Genomic DNA, 18,455 nt, shown 5'->3' on the forward strand with positions numbered 1-18,455 from the left:
GAATTAGACAGCTTAGCTTATGGATACAGAATTGGAGCTGTAAATATGTAAATACGCAAGATTTTCATTAGTGGAACTTGTTCACTAGTGGAACTGGTTCATTTAGGGAGTTACTTCAATTCATTCATTTTGTGTTTCATTCAATTTTTCCTTCATTCCCATTATTCTTGCGCTCAGGTTGAGAACTAAATCATTTTGAGAGTTAGTTCATTTGCGAACTAGTTCATTTTGCGAACTAGTTCATTTTGTGAACTAATTCATTTTGCGAACTAGTTCATTTTAGTAACTGGCTGAGCTGAACTTTTGTATGCAGGTGGATGTTCCGTTAACCACAGATCTATAAATACCAACATTGTCCAACTGCATATCCCCAGCTCTACCCCTCTAATCTCTGCCCTCCCCTGCCTCTTGCAGATGGCCGAAGCAGGGATAAGCACAGCAGCCAGCGGCATGGAGCTGGCCCTCAAAGACACCAATCACAATGTGGGTGGCCTCATCGTGGACATGACCCCGACGACGGCCGCCCTGCTGCACCACAATGCGCTGGCGCTGCGCAGCCTGAAGGAGGCGGCCTCGGAGTCAGAGTTACAGGAGTCGCCGCGATCCCTGGCCACGACACCGACGCCGACGCCAACAAATCTGAGCACGGCGCCCCACTCGCCGCCGATGACATTCCGTTGCGAACGCTGCGATAACTTTGAGACGAGCTCGCGGGCGTCGCTGCTGCTGCATGTGGTGCAGTGTTTGGCCGGGCAGGTGGTGGCGGTGCGACTGAAGAGCGAGCAGAGCGACGAGCCGGAGAACATGAGCGTCAGTCACATGGACAGCTGCAAGCAGGAGCTGGCCACCACGGAGACATCGGCTGCATCGGCCGCAGCAGCGGCGTCAGCGTCAGCGTCGGGAACTGGCGCCGGTTCGAGCTCCTCGGCCAGCTCCTCGCCGGCGGGCAACTCCTCGTCGTCGTCGTCGCGCAAGGTCTTCGAGTGCGATGTGTGCAACATGAAGTTCTCCAACGGCGCCAACATGCGCCGCCACAAGATGCGGCACACGGGCGTCAAGCCGTACGAGTGCCGCGTCTGCCAGAAGCGCTTCTTCCGCAAGGATCACCTGGCGGAGCACTTTACGACGCACACGAAAACGCTGCCTTATCACTGTCCCATCTGCAATCGTGGATTCCAGCGGCAGATCGCGATGCGCGCCCACTTCCAGAACGAGCACGTGGGCCAGCACGATCTGGTCAAGACGTGTCCGTTGTGCAGCTATCGCGCCGGCTCCATGAAATCCCTGAGGATACATTTCTTCAATCGGCATGGCATCGACCTGGACAATCCGGGTCCCGGTGGCACCTCCTCGCTGCTGCTGGCCCTCGAATCGCAGGCATCGGCGGCGGCGGCAGCAGCGGCAGCGGCAGCAGCAGCCGCCAGCTATGCACAGCCCCAGGTGGGTCAGTCGACGCTGGCGCCGGCCCAGGTGGGGCAATCGCAGGTGGCGGCCAGTCATCAGAGCGATAGCGGTGAATCGATGCGATCTTTGGAGAATGCCACGCCTCCCATGCACTTTCTGACGCCTCACGTGGAGATCTCAACGCTCAGCGAGAGCGGCAATACGGAGCTGTTCAATGTAAGCGCCATCTACAGTTCAAGTTTCACATTCACATGCGATCCATCTATGGCTCATGGGCTTTTAGCTTATTTGCGTTTTGCGTGAATCTTTTCTTCAACAGGGCAACAACAACAACAATAATAACAACACAAGTACCAACAACAACAACCACAGCAACAGCAGCAACAACAACAACAGTAGCTCAACTGAACTGGATTCAAAGGAACATTCACTGCTCCTCGCCCCCCAAGAGCTGCCGATGGACTGCAAGGCCACGCCCATCACATCGAGCAGCGGCTCTAACAAGAGCCACGCCCATCTGCACCATCAGCTGCCGCACCATCATCATCACCATCATCACGAGAATCACATAACGCCTTCGATTAGTCTAATACCCATCAAACAGGTGAGCGAATGATATCTGGGAGAGAATTTGAAATTGTTTTACAATAGATTCTTATTGACTCGCAGGAGCCGGTGTCGCTGGAGGAGGCGGCGGACAAGAAGGAGTCGCTCAATGGTGATGCCAATAGCGATACGGAAAGTGCTGCCAATAACAATAACAATAACAACAACAACAACAATAATAACAGCAGCAATAACAATAACAACAACAATTGCAGCAGCAACAACAACAACAACAACAGAATCACCTCATTGATTAAGGTAGATAAATACATCTTCTCCATGCTGCCTAACCTCACTTTTTTAATATTCTTCTTACTCTGTTTTACTCATTTTCCCATTTACTATCGCTCGCTCCCTTTCTTCTTCTACTCACTTCTTGTCTTTCCTTCTCGTACTTATACTTCCTTCTCTTTCACTCTCTCTATCTCTGTCATTCATTCTATTCGTTCTGTCCATCTCTTTTTGTCACTCATTCTCTCTCTATCTCCAACTCTCCTGCTCTCTCTCTCTCCGCTGTCTTTCACTCTCTCTCACTTCTCTTCTCTCTTCTGCCACATCTCGCCCGCGTTTAGGTTTCGCCCTTGAAGTCACTTCTGCGTGAGGATCTGAAGCGTCGCATTTGCGCCAAGGCCAACAATCGTATCACCCGGAATGCCACGCCGCTGGAGCACGAGCTGCAGCAGACGATGCTGAATGGGGCGGGCGGCGGTGCGGGTGGCGCCTCGGTGGGTGGCAGCACGGCCAGCACGCCCACAACGCCAGCGGGCGGCACACACAACGGCAGCCAGAGCTCGACGCCCATTTGCAACGGGACGATCACGTCGTCCGGCCAGGAGAGCGACCTTCAGCTGAATCGGAAACTGATTCTCACCTGCCATTTCTGTGGCATCGAGTTCCCCGACGAGACGCTCTACTTCCTGCACAAGGGCTGCCACTGCGAGAGCAATCCCTGGAAGTGCAACATCTGCGGGGAGCAGCTCAACAATGTGTACGAGTTCAATGCGCATCTGCTTAGCAAGAGCCATCAATAGCAGCCACAGTTTGGCGGCCACTGACACAGTTTGGCAGCCAATTAGTTGCATAGTAGACGTTATAAGGAGAGATATATACATACATATACATATATGTATACAGAATTGCATATATATACAAAGTAAATTTATAGCTAAGTTTGACAGCCACTGATGCAGATGACGTAGATATATACAAACGTTGACAGTTTGAGGGCAATTGACAGCTTACGAGAAATCTAGACAAATATGGGCAGAGATACATGTAGAGTAAACAACAGTTTGACAGTGACTGCTAAAGAATATGCATCCAAGATAGAATAGACGCTTATCCTATGTTACAGTTTAACAGCCACTGATGAGAGTTAGCCAGCTGAAAGGGGCTGTAAATGGAATATAATGATAGCTACAGTTTGGCAGCCACTGTGTGCTGAGTTTCTAAGATGAACAAACGTAAACACAGTTTTACAGCCACTGCAGTTGCCAGTTACCAAAAAAATGAAAATTAATTGCTCAGAGTACAGTTTAATGGCAACTGATGTATATCAATCAAACTATTCAACCGTAGCTACAGTTGAGCAGTGACTGGATAAGAGGCAGCCTAACGAACTCACATTGTTCTAACTACAGTTTTATGGCCACTGGATAAATATCAAGAACAAACAGATTGATATGTAAATACAGTTTGACAGTCACTGAAAACGGCAAACATCTTGCAGTATCTTAGAAGCTATAGTTTGGCAGCCACTGACAGTCTTCTATGCAAAGAGATATATGTATATGGGCAAGAATATGACATACACTACAGTTTGACATTCACTGACAGCTAACACTCAACTAAACCGAAGCTTCCATATTTTAAGCAGGTACGAATCGGCTCATATATATATATATATATAAAGAAATTCTAGACAAAACGTAGCTGACACTGCAGTTTGGCAGCCACTGACAAGTCAAGAAGGCAAACGGTATATCTAACAGCTCAATGCAGGAGGCATCAGTGCAAAAGAAGAAGAACAAGCAGCAAAAGGTGAAGAAATCAATAAATAATACACGCTAGTTTAAAAAGTTTATTAAAAAGAAAAAAAAATCAAATATGTTTATACAAAAACAAAAAAAAAAAATAATACAAGAAACAATGAGAGCTACGTAGTTACCTAATCCCACACAAACAAGAAGAAGAAGAAGCTGCAGCAGCAGCAGCTGAGAAGAAAAGTTGAGAAAACTTACAGTTTGAGAGTTCTTCAAAAGAAAGAAAGTTGTAAAACCCATGCGTAAATCCTGTTATGTAGTCTTAATTAAAGCAAATTTTTTAGTCTATAGTCGAGTGTAAGAGAGAAAAAAAAAAAAAAACAAAACAACAAATTAATGCATAGAGAAGGCAATAAATTTAACAGCCAGTTTAACTGGCAGATGTTTTTAGTGCATGCCGCCAACGCCAGAGGGCGTTCTTCTTTTGTAAAACTTAGGCATTTCTTCGATATATACAAACAAGCAGCTAGACAAGACAACAGATATACATATATACAGATCAGATATATATATATATATATATAGGTATACATACAGTCTATATTGTATGTCTGTGCACACTTTTGTCCATATACTTCACATATATTGACCATAACTAAGGGCTTTCAATTTGTTATTGTTTTTCAGAGTTTATCTAGGAACAATAAAAAAAACAAAACAAAACAAGAATAACAACAATACAATTTAATTAACAGATATAATCTTTATATAGAGTATACATAGTATATAGTATATATGCAAATACTGAATATACACAGTTGTACGTTATAGCCAGGACACACTGTTTTAGCCAACACACACACAGATACACACACACACACACAGAATTATTATACTCGTACCTTTTACTTAGCTACTAGTTAAACTAACTTATAAAAATTGATATATATATATATATAGAAAGTGAGAGAGAGAGAGAGAGATCTATATATCACTCGATATCTATGTATATAGATCAACTTAAGTCTACGAGAGAAAAAAAAAAAGGAAATTGCGCTTTGCAAAAGTTCGCAACTTTTTTTCCAGCGTGAAAAATTTTCGCACAGTGCTGCTCAAAAAGATGACTACATGCGCATACAACAAACTGACACTGTGTCAAAAAAGTATACACACACACACACATATACGTATATATATGATACATATATATATATATATATTTCAAGCAATTTTTATGTAACGAAATGCAAATGTGATACGAAATTGTTGTAAATAATTGGTAAAAAAAAAAAACAAACAAAACAAAACAAAATGATAAAGTAGAAGAAAATGTGAAAAAATTTTAATTTCTTTAAACTAGAAAAATCGAAAATGAAGAAAAAACAAAAGATAATGAGATAAACTATGCCTTAGATGCCTATATGCGATATACGAAGCACGTTTTGCGTATACACTGTACAAAATGAGAGTAAACTAGCATCTAGTTAACTTTAGTGTTTAAAAATCAAAATTGTGATCCTTAATGTTGCCCTCTCCCTCACACACACACCCTAACAACTGTCTCTATTCTTAATTAGGATTAAATACTTACACTAATCCACACACTCTTATAAGATCCTCTACCCGCTCTCCTTCCCTTATCCTAATCCAACTATTAGCTAAGCCCATCCCTCTCTCACTTTGCTAACATCTCTCGGGTATTGCAGGCAGCCTCATTGAGCCTTATTGAGCTGTCTTAACTTAAGTCTTGTAATCGAAATTGTGATCCATAAAGATGCCCCCCTACATAAATCCCTACTTGAAACTATCTGTCCTGAGCAAAGCTACCCCCAGCACCCTAGCTGATCTAACTGAACTTTAGTTTTCAAAATTCAAAATTGTGATCTTGAAATTGGATCTTCTACCCAGCCTACAACTAAAAATCTAACAATCCCCCAGCTAAGTTATCCCCTACACTTCCTCATCTTATGCAGTTTGAGTTTTATTACCCTTATCTAGTAACCCCTATAGCCCACTTTTTGATCTCTTCCTCGGATAGTTAGGGATAGAAGGAATTGGATCACGAGTTTCAAAGAAAAACCAAAATGAAATCGAAAGGCTGAAGACTTCATTTTGGTTTTTCTTTGAAACTCGTGATCTAATTCCTTAATCCCCAACTATCCGCTCCACTACCAACCTAGCTCCCTCCGCCTCACCCCCATCTCTTTCGCCCCTCTTTGACATCACTCGGGGGTTGTATGCAGCCTCTCGCTGAGCTGCTGTGCGCCAATTTTTTACACTTCAGATTCAACATCCGTCCATGAGGTTCACAAAAGCAAAAAAATAAAAATAAAAATAAATCAATAAAAAAAAAAAAAAAAAAAAAAAACAATTTCTAGAGTTCAGAGATCTAGTAGCAAAATATATATAAATAATAATTATTAATTTAAACTAATTAAATTTGTTATATAATTACTAAATGTAAAACATTTTTTATATGAAAGAAACAATTTGTAAATTTGGGTTTATTTTTAATTCATAAAAATTTAGCTTTAAAGTTATATTTGTTGTTAATTTTGTTTATAGCACAGTCAACGTTTTTGGCAGGGCCTGCAGCACTTGCATTTTACACACACACACAAACACATATATATTTATATATATATATTTGTACACATACTTACACACATACCTGTAGCAAATATTGTAAATGGTTTTTATATATAAACATACATACATATATATACATCTTTATCTATATATATTTAATATTTTTTTTTGCTGTTGTGTTCACTTAATTTTAATGCTCAATTTAAATTTTTCTTAAAATATGAATTAATTATGCATAATTTTAAGCTTTGTTTTTATTTTTAAAGACACAAAACTTTTGCATAAACTTGTTAATTAGATTATGAACAAATTGTTATAAAAAGGCGAAATATTAATTAATAATATTTAATGCAAATTTGTGGCTGGGTTTAAAACAAAAACACAAAACAAATAATAAATTGTTTTAACAATTAAAAACAAATGGAAAAATCAAAAACGTTTAACGTTGAACGCAACAATTGAGCAATTTTTTTTAGCTGAACTTTCGTGTTGAATTTTTAAATAGATTAATACTATAAAAAAATTAAAAAAAAAAAAAATAAGAAAAAAAAAAAAACAAATAAAGTGGCTAAGAAAGGTAACAAAACATTTACTTAATTAGTAATTATAATTATAGCTAAAACAAAATCAAACAAAAAAACAACAACAATAAAAGGCATGTTAATTTTTTTAAAAATAAAAATGGTTTAAAACAAAAAAAGGAAATTTTCATTAGTTATGCTCTGGAAATGCAGGGTATATATGCGTTTATAAATATTTTCATTTACATATGCTCATTATGTTAATATGTGGGTTATGTTAATTGATTCTACTTCACTATGTTAACGTGTTGTTGCTGTTAACGTTAACCCTACAGTCAAGTTTGCGTTGTTGTACTAAAAAGTCAAGGAAAAAAGGAAATGTAAATTCTTATGAAACTTAACAGTTCTCAGCAGCGCTGCTAAGCAGTCTTATGTTAGCGTCCATATCTAACAGTCGTATGTTAAATTACAGAAGGACTCACATCAAATTCTAATAACATTTTTAGTACACGAAATTTCATTAAGTTTACAGCAGCTCAGAATTGTTCGCAGTTGCACTACTTGCTCTGCACTGCTTTACAGCTTGCAAGCAGCTTAAGCTGCTCACTGCTGATTGGCTAACGCTAGCAGCGCCAATGGCAGAGTCACAAGCAGCACAGTGGTGCAGCATGCGTTAAACTGGCAATGAAATTTGTTGTATATAAGCAACTGCGCAGACGCTAAAAATAGTGCTGCATATGAATATATTTTTATGTGTGTGGTTATATGTATATGTGTGTGTAGTATATATGCGCATTTCCACATACATATAGATCCATCAACATATTGCATAAATGCGTAAAATCTAAATATAACCTTTTGAACTGTCATGAAAAATGTATGAAAGTTGTTGCTGCATCGTCCACGTTGAGTGCTGTGCTTTAAGTTGCAGCGGCTGTCTATTAAATACCCTATAATTTATTGCATATTTGTGCATGCATAATGCGCTGTCATAAGTTAAAGCAGCAAATTGCTGATGTCTAGTGCATAAATAATACCCTGTATAAAGTGTGATTTGTGGTGCGCAAGAAATACCCTGTGATTTGTGCTGCATATTTTGTTTACTTACTTTCTGAATCTCTCTCCATATGTGGCAGAAATATTCTATAATTTATGTTAGCAACATATTTCTATTTATATATCCAGCCTGTATATAAGGCTCTTTAATAAGTAGGCAGTTTGTTACCCATTTGATACCCTGTAATTTTGCTCCATTAACAAATGCTGATATATTCTCTAAATATCTAATCTAAAATTGCTTAAGCATTTGTGTTTGTGTTGATTTAATTTAATTCATACCCTGTAATTTGGCTGAATTAGTCTGAAAGCTAAGCTGAGCAGAGAATGGGAAGTTTTTTTGGCTTGCTCTCAATATGATTTTAAATGCATTATAGCTATACTATATACATATCTCTTTTGACTGTGCATGCGTGTGTGTGTGTGTGTATACTTGTGTATGTGTGTGCGTTTGTCCCATTCCAGTTACTACTGTATATCAATGTCGGCAGTGAATGAAAACGTCTTAGCCTTTTAGCTGAGGTCATTTGGCAAAGCCAGAGGCTTTAGCTGCTAATGCAGTTGTTGTTGTTGTTGTTGCTGCTGCTGCTGCAATTGCAATAGCGGTTGCAGTTGCAGTTGCAGTTGCTGTTGTTGTTGTTGTTGTTTGGTATAAGCCTTAGCCTGGGCATTGGCAAAATTTGTTTGCAGTTTTGTTTGCGATTTAGAGGATAATGCGCCATAAAGCCAAAAATACGATTGACTGAGCAGCGGCTGCAACTAATAGGGAAGCAGAGAGAGAGAGAGAGAGAGAGAGAGAGACACGGGCTATGGCCAGGCAGCGGATCTAGGGTAACTACAGCAGCAGGGGTTGTTCGGGCAAGGATAATGCATTGAGCTAGATCTTTGCTTAAGCTGGCAAAATAGGCATAAAAGCAACATCAATATTTACAGCAGATATGAGATGAGATAAAGGAATATATATACCTATATATGTACATATATGTGTATATATATATGTATGTGTGTTTGTGTGCCTGGCTGACTGGCTGGCATTTAACAATCTGCCTGACAAATCTTTCAATGAGACGATTAACACCTTTTAAATATGTCATTAGAGGCGGCAAATGGAATGGAATAGGCATTGGAATTGGTATTGGAATATAATACACTGACAGGCACCGTGAAGGTTGCACAAAATGTGTGGCGGCCACAGTGTGTGTGGTTATTGTTGTTGTTGTTGTTATTGGTTTATAATCATTGACAGCTTTGGTCTTTGGTCTCTGGTCTTTGGTGTCGTTGATGCGCGTGTTTTTATTTTCAAACGGCGATTATTTGGCCCTAAGCGGATTTGGCTTCAGTTATCGCGCTACAAATGTGATGCACATGCATATACATACATACATATATACACATATATAGCTAACTGCTTCTCACCCTCTCTCTCTCTCTCTCTCTGTCTCTGGTGCCTCGCCTGACGGCAGCCAAGTGTGCGCTTGACATAAGCCTTTAACATTCGTTCGCTTAGGATCATATTTTGGGTCGTGGCATGTGCAGCGATTTATATATATACACAAATATATATTCATACATATTCATAATCAATATACATATATAATTGACGCATGTGTGTGTGTGTGGGCCCTAAGTAACAGAGCTAAACCGCTTAGAACTTGGCAATAGGCCCAGCGCTACGTAAGACGATCTAGCGAATTCAATCAAGCGTTACGCATAAAAAAATATATATTTACACATATACATATATATATATATAACTTGGTTTAAGACCAAATCAACTAATTAAAAATAAAATAAATAAAAAAACAATTTGTTAGTGTATTAAATTTAGCATTTTTTTTTTTTATTTGCGCCTAATAGTTTTCAATACGAATTATAATAAAATAATAGAATAATAAGTAAAATATAATAATAAATAAAACTAAATAAAATTAAACCTAAAATTCTTATATTTAGTCTTATAAAAATAAATCATTTAATTGCAAACATTTTCTTTAAAACTTTGGCATTGGTAAAAATTTTGTTAAATATATAAATTAGGCCGAAATAATTACATTTAAGCCGCTGAAAATTAAATTTTAATAAACATTAAAGAAAGATAAATAACTATATGTAAAATAATTATATAAATTAAATAAATTAATTAATAATAAACAATAAAATTATTTACATACTTAACTTTTAATCTAATAAAAATATAATATATATATATATATATATATATATATATAAATATATATCATTGCAAACATTTTCTTTAAAATCTTAGCATTGGAAAATATTTAATTTAAATATATATATATGTATGACGCCGAAATGATTATATTTAAGCCAATCAAAATGTAATTTTAATAAACATTAAAAAAGAGAAATAATTATATATAAAATAATAATAAATTACTATATATAAATAACTATAAACAAAAATATAGCAGCAGAAATTTTCGCTCTTTTAGAATGAAAATTAATTTTTGTTTTTTACATACAATAAATTAGGAAGCTTTTGTTTAAATTTATAATTTCAGCAAAAATATATAGAAAATAAATGAATTTATAAATACCCTTGTTTTGCAATGAAAATTACATAAATTTTAAATGTTAAATGCAAATAATATAATATGTATATATATATGCATGTGTATATATGTACATATATTATTTGTATAAAGTTACATGCTAAAATGTTAAGTATTAAATATTATATTCCAAGAATTTCTAGCAATAAAAATGTTACTATAAAGTTTAAAAAAATTTAATGGCTGATGGAATAAGTCTGACAGCAGTAAAATCTAGAATTTGAACAGATTTTTAATGAATCCTAATTGAGCTCCATAAATTCCCTAGGCATATACAAATATGGAAAAATCTCTCTCTCCCTCTCTCTCGCACACACGTTAGCTGTTGACCTTGTTGATGCCACGAACTTTGGCTGGCTTCAATTTGTGCTGAGGCCACATTAGCAATGCGGATGAGTTCAGTTCGGCAGGTTCAAATTACACTTAATTGTTCAACATTTTGCTATGATTGTGGGCAAAGAGGCGTGGCAGTAGCAGGGGTATTCATAAGAGAAAAAAATAGAAAAATAGCAAATGAAACTCAAGTGAATTCGATGCCAAATCGTGGCGAGGCTTAATTTGTAAAAGAGATAACATTTACACGTCAAAGCGTTAATGCTGCTGATGTGGGGGGGGGGGGGGCGGCGGAGGAGGCGTGGCAGTTGCGGGTGATGAAAATGTGGCGGAAGTGGTGGCGGTGGTGCTGCCGTTGGTGGTGCAATATTCCCAGCTGTAACACAATAAGTTCGAGCTCGATTTTTGTGGCCCGCTTTGTGAACTAAGTGAATTTGAATCTCAATTGAATTGCGAGCGGTGCTGGATGCTCTTCATGCCTGTCTGAGCGATGATGCGAACCCAATTATCTTTCAATAAAAAGGGGACAGCAAATGTGCATCAAGTTACACACACAGAGATAGAGAAAGAAAGAGAGAGAGAGAGTGTGTGTGAGATAGAGTTAGACTGAGCTAGAGACAAAAGCCAAAAGTTCTTGTCCATTATTCGTGTTGTTGTAACGGATTTGTTGTTGTTGTGTTTGGCAAATCCGTAAAGCCAAAACGGCAACATACTTACCACAGAGGGGTTGCCTACACTTGGAGAAAATTCGAGCTAATTCAGTGTGGATTCATTTGTTGTAAGTTTTTAGATGTTGTATAAAACAAAATATTAAACTAGAATATCTATGCAAAAATAATAATATTTAATATTCAATACATTAAATTAAAAATTAAATATATTTAAAAAATATATATAATAATTTAAAATTAAAATACGATAGGTATATTTACTCCTGGTTTGTTTATTTATATTATTATTTTATTTTTATTTTTATTTTCTTAGTATTTAATTTTTTATTTTCCTATTAAAATATATTAAAAGTATTAAAAAAATATATATAATAATGAATTTTAATATTCAATACATTAAATTTAAAATTAAATATTAAAAAATAAATAAAAATAAAATAATGATTTTAAAATTAAAATACGATTGGTACATTTACTCTTGGTTTGTTTATTTATTTTATTATTTTTAAATATCAACAAGAAATTCAATATTAACAAGAATTTATTGAAGCTGAATAAATAATCGAATTAAACAATATATTGTTCGTATAACAAATATAAATTAAATAAATATTTCATCTTTTTATTTATTTATTTTTTTATTTATTTATAATTTTATTTATTTTAAATATAGTGAATATTTCATGTTATTATAAATTATAAAATATGAAACAGGTTTCATATTTTAATTATTATATTTATATATAATTATTATAATATATATATTTTTTTTCTTTTTATTCGATTATATATTTTTTAATTCTTTACGCCTTTAGCCTTTATAGAAATTTTTCCCCAGTGTACACACTCGTCTGCATGGTTCACGTCCAGTCAGTACGTCAGTCAGTCTATCCGATCGTCCGTCCGTCCATCCCCAACCCTGGCTCGTGTTTGTAACCCAAATCTTGCCTGCGGGCCGAAAATCTTTATTAATTCATAATTGAATCGCATGCACAATGCATGCTCCATAGACAATATTATATATGTATATAAATATATATCCATATATGTTCTACATTCTCTCGTTTATTTTTTTTTTGGGATTTTTGATTTGACTTCAATTTTCTTTCGAGCTCGTCTCGTAATTTAATACGATTTTTCAATTTTACAAACACAAAAGGCTGGGAAAGCTTCGCAGCTGAATCAGCTCTCGACTTGAGCTGAGTCTTGACTCTGTTTCTGTTGTTTGGTTTAGCAAATGGGTCGAGCAATTGGTAAATTGCAAAGCCAATTTAGTTAAATTAGTTAAATTGGCCCACAAAATGATGCACTTAACTAACCAACAAAATAGATAGAGCACAAAAAGCGAATTTCAAATGGCAAAAATACAACTAAAAACTCGCTAAAGGCAACATCAGCTGCATAAACAATCGAAGCTGATGGGCAGCGAATGAGAGTGCTCGACTCGATGATGCCCTGGAAACTGTGTGTGTGTGGGAAACTTTAATGGAGTATATTTTATACTGAGTATATATGTATATATACATATATATATATTTCATATGTATGTTTCTGAAACTTGGCAGATTACTTGATCTTTCTTTTAGAGTATTAACAACAACAAAAATATATATATTTTGAATTTATTAAAAAAATTATAAATAAATATACCTAAGACAAACAAAAAATAGAATAAATAAATTTAAAAAAAAAGAAATATAAAAAATTGATTGTATTAAAAATATTACAAATAAATACATATACCAAAGACAAAAAAAAAAAAAAATAAATAAATAATAAAATAACAATAATAATAAAATAAAAATAAAATAAATTAAAAAAAATATATATATATATATATACAAATATAAACAAAAAATGCGAATTTGTTTGTTTATATATTTTGTAATTCTTAAATATTATAATATTATATATACTTATATAAAACCAATATATTGAATTATATTTACATTTTTCTGTTAACATTTGTTTTTAATTCTGAGATGTGTAATTTGATTTTTATTTACATTTTACCTCCAAAATTTATTATTAAATTATTATTATTTATTATTTGTTTTTAATTCTTAGATGTGTAATTTGATATTTATTTAGATTTTACCTCCAAAATTGATTAAAATTAAAATATACATACACACATATATAAAATCAATATATTGCAATATATTTAATATATTAATTTTTCTGTTGATATACATATATATTTTTTAATTTTTAAATATTTTGTTTTTAATTTGCCAAGCTTTAAAATTATTAAAAAGTAAAATATACATATATAAAATCAATATAAAGCTATATATATAGTATTTTAGTTTTTCTGTTAATATATAATTTTTTTTTTTTTAATATTTAAGATTTAGTTTTTTATTTAGATATTTTACCTTCAAAATTTCCTTATAATATTTAATTTACTTACTGCTTATACTTCTAGCTCTTAACTGAGTGCATAAAATATATTTAATGTAGCATATCGTATGATATTTTGTTCTGCTAAATGAGAGATCTTAAGACGCGTTAACTGAGTTAAGTAAGCCTAAATTTCTAGCTCTGCTACTCATTGAGATCAACTCAGATGAGCTGAGACAGATTGACGAACGGCTCAAGAGCAGAATCAACAGACAAATCATGCAGATTGAATGCGTTTCTGAATGCCTGTAATATACGCCGAGGCCCACAGCTAATACCCATTTGAATACTGGGTATACCCTGTATCCATATACAAACTATAAAACAATTTGCAATTTGTCTGGCCGCACTAATCGCCTGGCCAAGATCAACGGGCAAACGAAATACCGTTTCTTTTTGTTTTCACAATTTCAGCTTCTTTTTTTTGGCTTTCTCTCTCCCTCTCTCTCTCTCTCTCTCTCAGACTATCTATCTGGCTTTGCTTCTGCCTAATCCGTTTGGAAAATCTGTAAATCCAGTCGCTGGCAAGAATAACAAACAGCGGAAATGTTTCAATCAGTTTGCTGAGTGCTTTTGTTCGCTCGATGGAGAGAAGAGCTGAGGAGGACTGGGATTGGGATTGGAATCGGCATAGGGATTGGGATTGTGATTGTGAGGCTGTGTGTGTGTGTGCAACCGCAAATGGGCGAGACCATGGGCCAGGGGCTCTTTAGCACGGATCTTGGATGCCCAATGCCAAAATAAGAGCCACAACAGCCACGCCTCAATCTCGAACGCCTTTGTGTGTGACAGGCGTAACAAAGACGGCAGCCAGAGCTGATGATGGACAGATAAAGGGCGAAAGAGACAGCCACAAAGAGAGACAGAGAGGGAGAGTGTGAGAGATGGGTGATAGGGAGAGCTCTAGGTAGAGTCAGCTCTAGGCCGATTTCCTTTTCCTTTTCTTTTTCATTTTTGTTGCCTTTTCAATGGTTTTATGAATTACGCATCGACGCCTGCTTTGCCTACCACGGCTTACCCCTCTGCGCTCTCCCCTCTCCCCTCTCCCCTCTCCCCTGCGCAGTCTGTTTGCACCTTTTCGCCTGAATCTGACTCCTTGGGCGCAAATCTCATTAGACACGGCAACAAAGCAGCAGACACAGACAGCTAGAGCGTGAGAGGGATAGTGTGTGTGTGAGTGAGATAGACTACAGATGTATTGAGTTCGTATTTCAGCTTTCTCTGGCATGCCCGCTGCTCAATGACAATTAACACAAGTGTCAAATTATTTGTAACCATAACGCCTAGCGCTCTTAATGAGCACTTGCCACGCCCATTTAGCCCAACTACTACTGTCTAATCTAGCATTCAACCCGATGCTCTTTCTCTGTCTCTCGAGCTAAAGCTAAAGGGTTTTCTAGTCTGACATGTGTGAAGTGTTTGCTTTGCGCATTTGCTGCCTCAGTCTCTGCCGCAGCCTCTGCCTCTGCCGCAGCCTCTGCTGCCGTCGCCTTCGCCTCGTTCTCTGTTGCCACTGCAAATATTGTGACAATGTTAAAAGTTCGTCTTCAATTTGTCACGCCAAATTATCATAATAATATAGCCACCCGTTAGCTCACCCGCCCACTTGATGCCGTTTATCCTTTTGTTGCCTTATTGATTCTACGCCCTGTTGACCGCCAGCTCCACGGTCCACAGAGGCTGTCTAACTGTCTAACTGTCGATCTGCCTGCCTTTTTTCCTGTGTTTGCCCAGGGAATTTACATAGTCTCCCCTCTCGCGGTCCCCTCCCCGCCTCACCCCTCTCGCTGTGCCTATCGCCACATTCAACCCCGTGGCATGCAACTCTTTACGAGCTTTTTGTTCGAAATTTATTCAAAACGCGTTTGTCTATTTACAGTACATTTACGCACTTAATGATGGGGTTCATTTGGCTGTCCCCCCCCCGCACCCGTTCCTCCTCCTTCGTCTTCCTCTGCGTCTGTCTAGCAAAAGATTTCAAGATGTGAGCATCCAAAATGCTTTGTACATTTGTGGTAAATGGCAAATGTTTAGGCAATAGCCAGCGGAGTTGCGGGGGCTTGGGGAATTGCGGAATGGGGAAGCGTTATTCTAACACAACGGACGCGAATATGGTCGGCGTTGCTTTTAGTCGCGAAAGCCAATAAGCCGGCACAGTGGAGCAAAATATTTCAAAATGACTAAAAATAAAAATAAAAAAATATTTTTATAAAACAGTAGAATTCATGGCAAACAAAATATTATTATGGCAAATAATATAAATAAATAAATAAATATAAATAAATAAAAAAAGTTATGGCAAATAAAATATAAAAAAAAAATATATAAAAATAAATACAAGTAAAAAATATACTATAAATAAAAATATGTACATATAAAATAAACACAAAATAAAAATATATTTTTAATTATATATTATAAATATATAAAAGTGAAAATTAAATGCGCAATAAAAATATTTCAAATTCAAATTTCCTTCCCTCTCAGAAATTCCCGACAAAATATCTACTAATTTTACAAATTTTTCATTCAGCTAACATCTTATTTAAATTATCAAAACATTTAGTCAATGATAATAGCTGGGCATACCACTGTTATGACAACTGCATACTGATCTAACGGGGGAGTCGTAGAGCCCAACCACAAATTGATGTTAAAGTTGAAGGTACGCTAAATAAATTGAGAGAAAACATTTGATGGCTGCGGAGGGTGCATAAATTCAATTCAATTTGAAATATGTATGTATGTAAAGCTTGTGTCGCGACCGATGTCGGCTTTGGCATTTTGTGGTTTAACTAATTGAGTCGCCTTGTCAAAATGTAAATCCACAAAGAAGGCAGGACTGTTGTCACTGCCACAGCCACATCCACAGCGGACATCTACCACAGTGTTGAGCGTTAATTTGATAGAAAAACAGTGGCAGAAGGCAAACCCATAGACGGTGCAACACTTGAATGTTTGTTTTTTTAGCTGCTACGTATACATACATGTATGTGTGTGTGTGTGTGTGTGAATAGCCTTGGAATGCAACGAGTGTACAATTAATTACGCCGCGCCAGATGCCTTTTAAAGTCATCAATAGCAGCAAACGTGAATGTAATTAAAATGCATGACAAATGTCGAAAATGCCAAATGTTTGGCAGTTATCGGCTATCGAATCGCTGCCATTTTGAGCTAATTAAAATGCATGACTTCAAATTGCACGCACTTATTGGACTATCGAACTGGTGCCATTTTGAGTAAGCCACTAAGAAAGAAAGAGAGAAGGAAGACAAATGAACGACTTTAATAGTTCAATGATCTAACGCCTATCGTGCGCTGGCCGCCATTTTGAACTAATTGAACTGCTTGACTCAAATTTGCACGCACTTCAATTGCTACTGCTGCCATTTTGAGTAAAAGTGAACGAAAAGCTAATTAAAATGAACGACAAAAAGTGTTCTTTAATTTATCGCCTATCGACGGCTGTTCTCGCTGACAAGAAAAAGACAAAAGGAAAAGAAAAAAAAATAAATAAAACTATGGCTGAGGGGGAAAATGAGGTCAAAAGTGTCACATCATGCTTAATGATGACGATGACGAAGGCGACGGGCAGACGGCGCCGAAAACTAAAACTCTAGTGAAACAAATTAACTGACAATGTGGCGTATACACAATACGAACAACGAGCAACAGCTACTGATAATTGCAGCGCTTTCAAGTGATGGCTGGACGGACGAGCTCCGGCTGACTGTCTGTCTGTCTGTCTGTCTGACTGACTGACAACTTCCACATGGCTCGCTCACCTTGTAATTTGAGCCCAAAATTTGTTGTAAGAAGGAAGCACTTATACAACTAGTCAGACAACCAAAAAAGAAGAAGAAGGAGAACAAAAACAAAACAATCTCTAGCCCACAGATTATATCGCGCATATGCATATGGCTATAGATTCTATATATATATATAATATAAAATAAAAGTGTGTGTGTGTGTGTGTGTGTGTGTGTGCACAGGTCTTCTCTCCAAATATGTTTCCCAGGGCACTCTTCCAGCTCATAATGACGATGATGATGATGCGTTGCATTTGTGTGTGAGTGACAGTGACGCGTCAACTTTTTGGTGGGCCTGCCTGGCCTGCCAGCCTTGCTTGGCCTGTCCCGGTCGGGCCTGCTGTCTGTAGACTCATTTATGGATCTGGCGATCGTCTCTCTCTCTTGTGTGTTTGCCCACCACACGGATATTTTCATAAGGCAGCTAAGTAAACCACTCAAGTAGGAGATGTCATCGTTGGCGCCAGCATTCAACCAAATGCCGACGACGAAAGGCACTTCTTACCAT

At 36.7% G+C, this 18,455-nt stretch overlaps 1 protein-coding gene across 10 annotated transcripts in view; it reads left to right on the plus strand.

The window, feature by feature from the left end:
* LOC108655108 (uncharacterized) overlaps window positions 1-6,916 on the plus strand; it is a 17,712-nt gene extending 10,796 nt beyond the window's left edge. For 9 of the 10 annotated variants that reach the window (XM_089262102.1, XM_089262100.1, XM_089262099.1 and 6 more), the window contains 4 exons: window positions 415-1,620; window positions 1,688-2,008; window positions 2,074-2,268; window positions 2,583-6,916. In XM_089262102.1, coding sequence (XP_089118228.1) covers window positions 415-1,620; window positions 1,688-2,008; window positions 2,074-2,268; window positions 2,583-3,041 — 2,181 coding nt within the window. In that variant the 3' untranslated portion in view covers window positions 3,042-6,916. Of the gene's footprint in view, window positions 1-414; window positions 1,621-1,687; window positions 2,009-2,073; window positions 2,269-2,582 lie in introns of those variants that run through there. The other variant, XM_018106819.2, reaches the window with a different exon arrangement.
* The last annotated feature ends 11,539 nt before the right edge of the window (window positions 6,917-18,455 follow it).

Source organism: Drosophila navojoa, chromosome 5, assembly GCF_054131105.1.
Source record: "Drosophila navojoa isolate 15081-1374.11 chromosome 5, UAZ_NAV_1.0, whole genome shotgun sequence".
Taxonomy (NCBI): domain Eukaryota; kingdom Metazoa; phylum Arthropoda; class Insecta; order Diptera; family Drosophilidae; genus Drosophila; species Drosophila navojoa.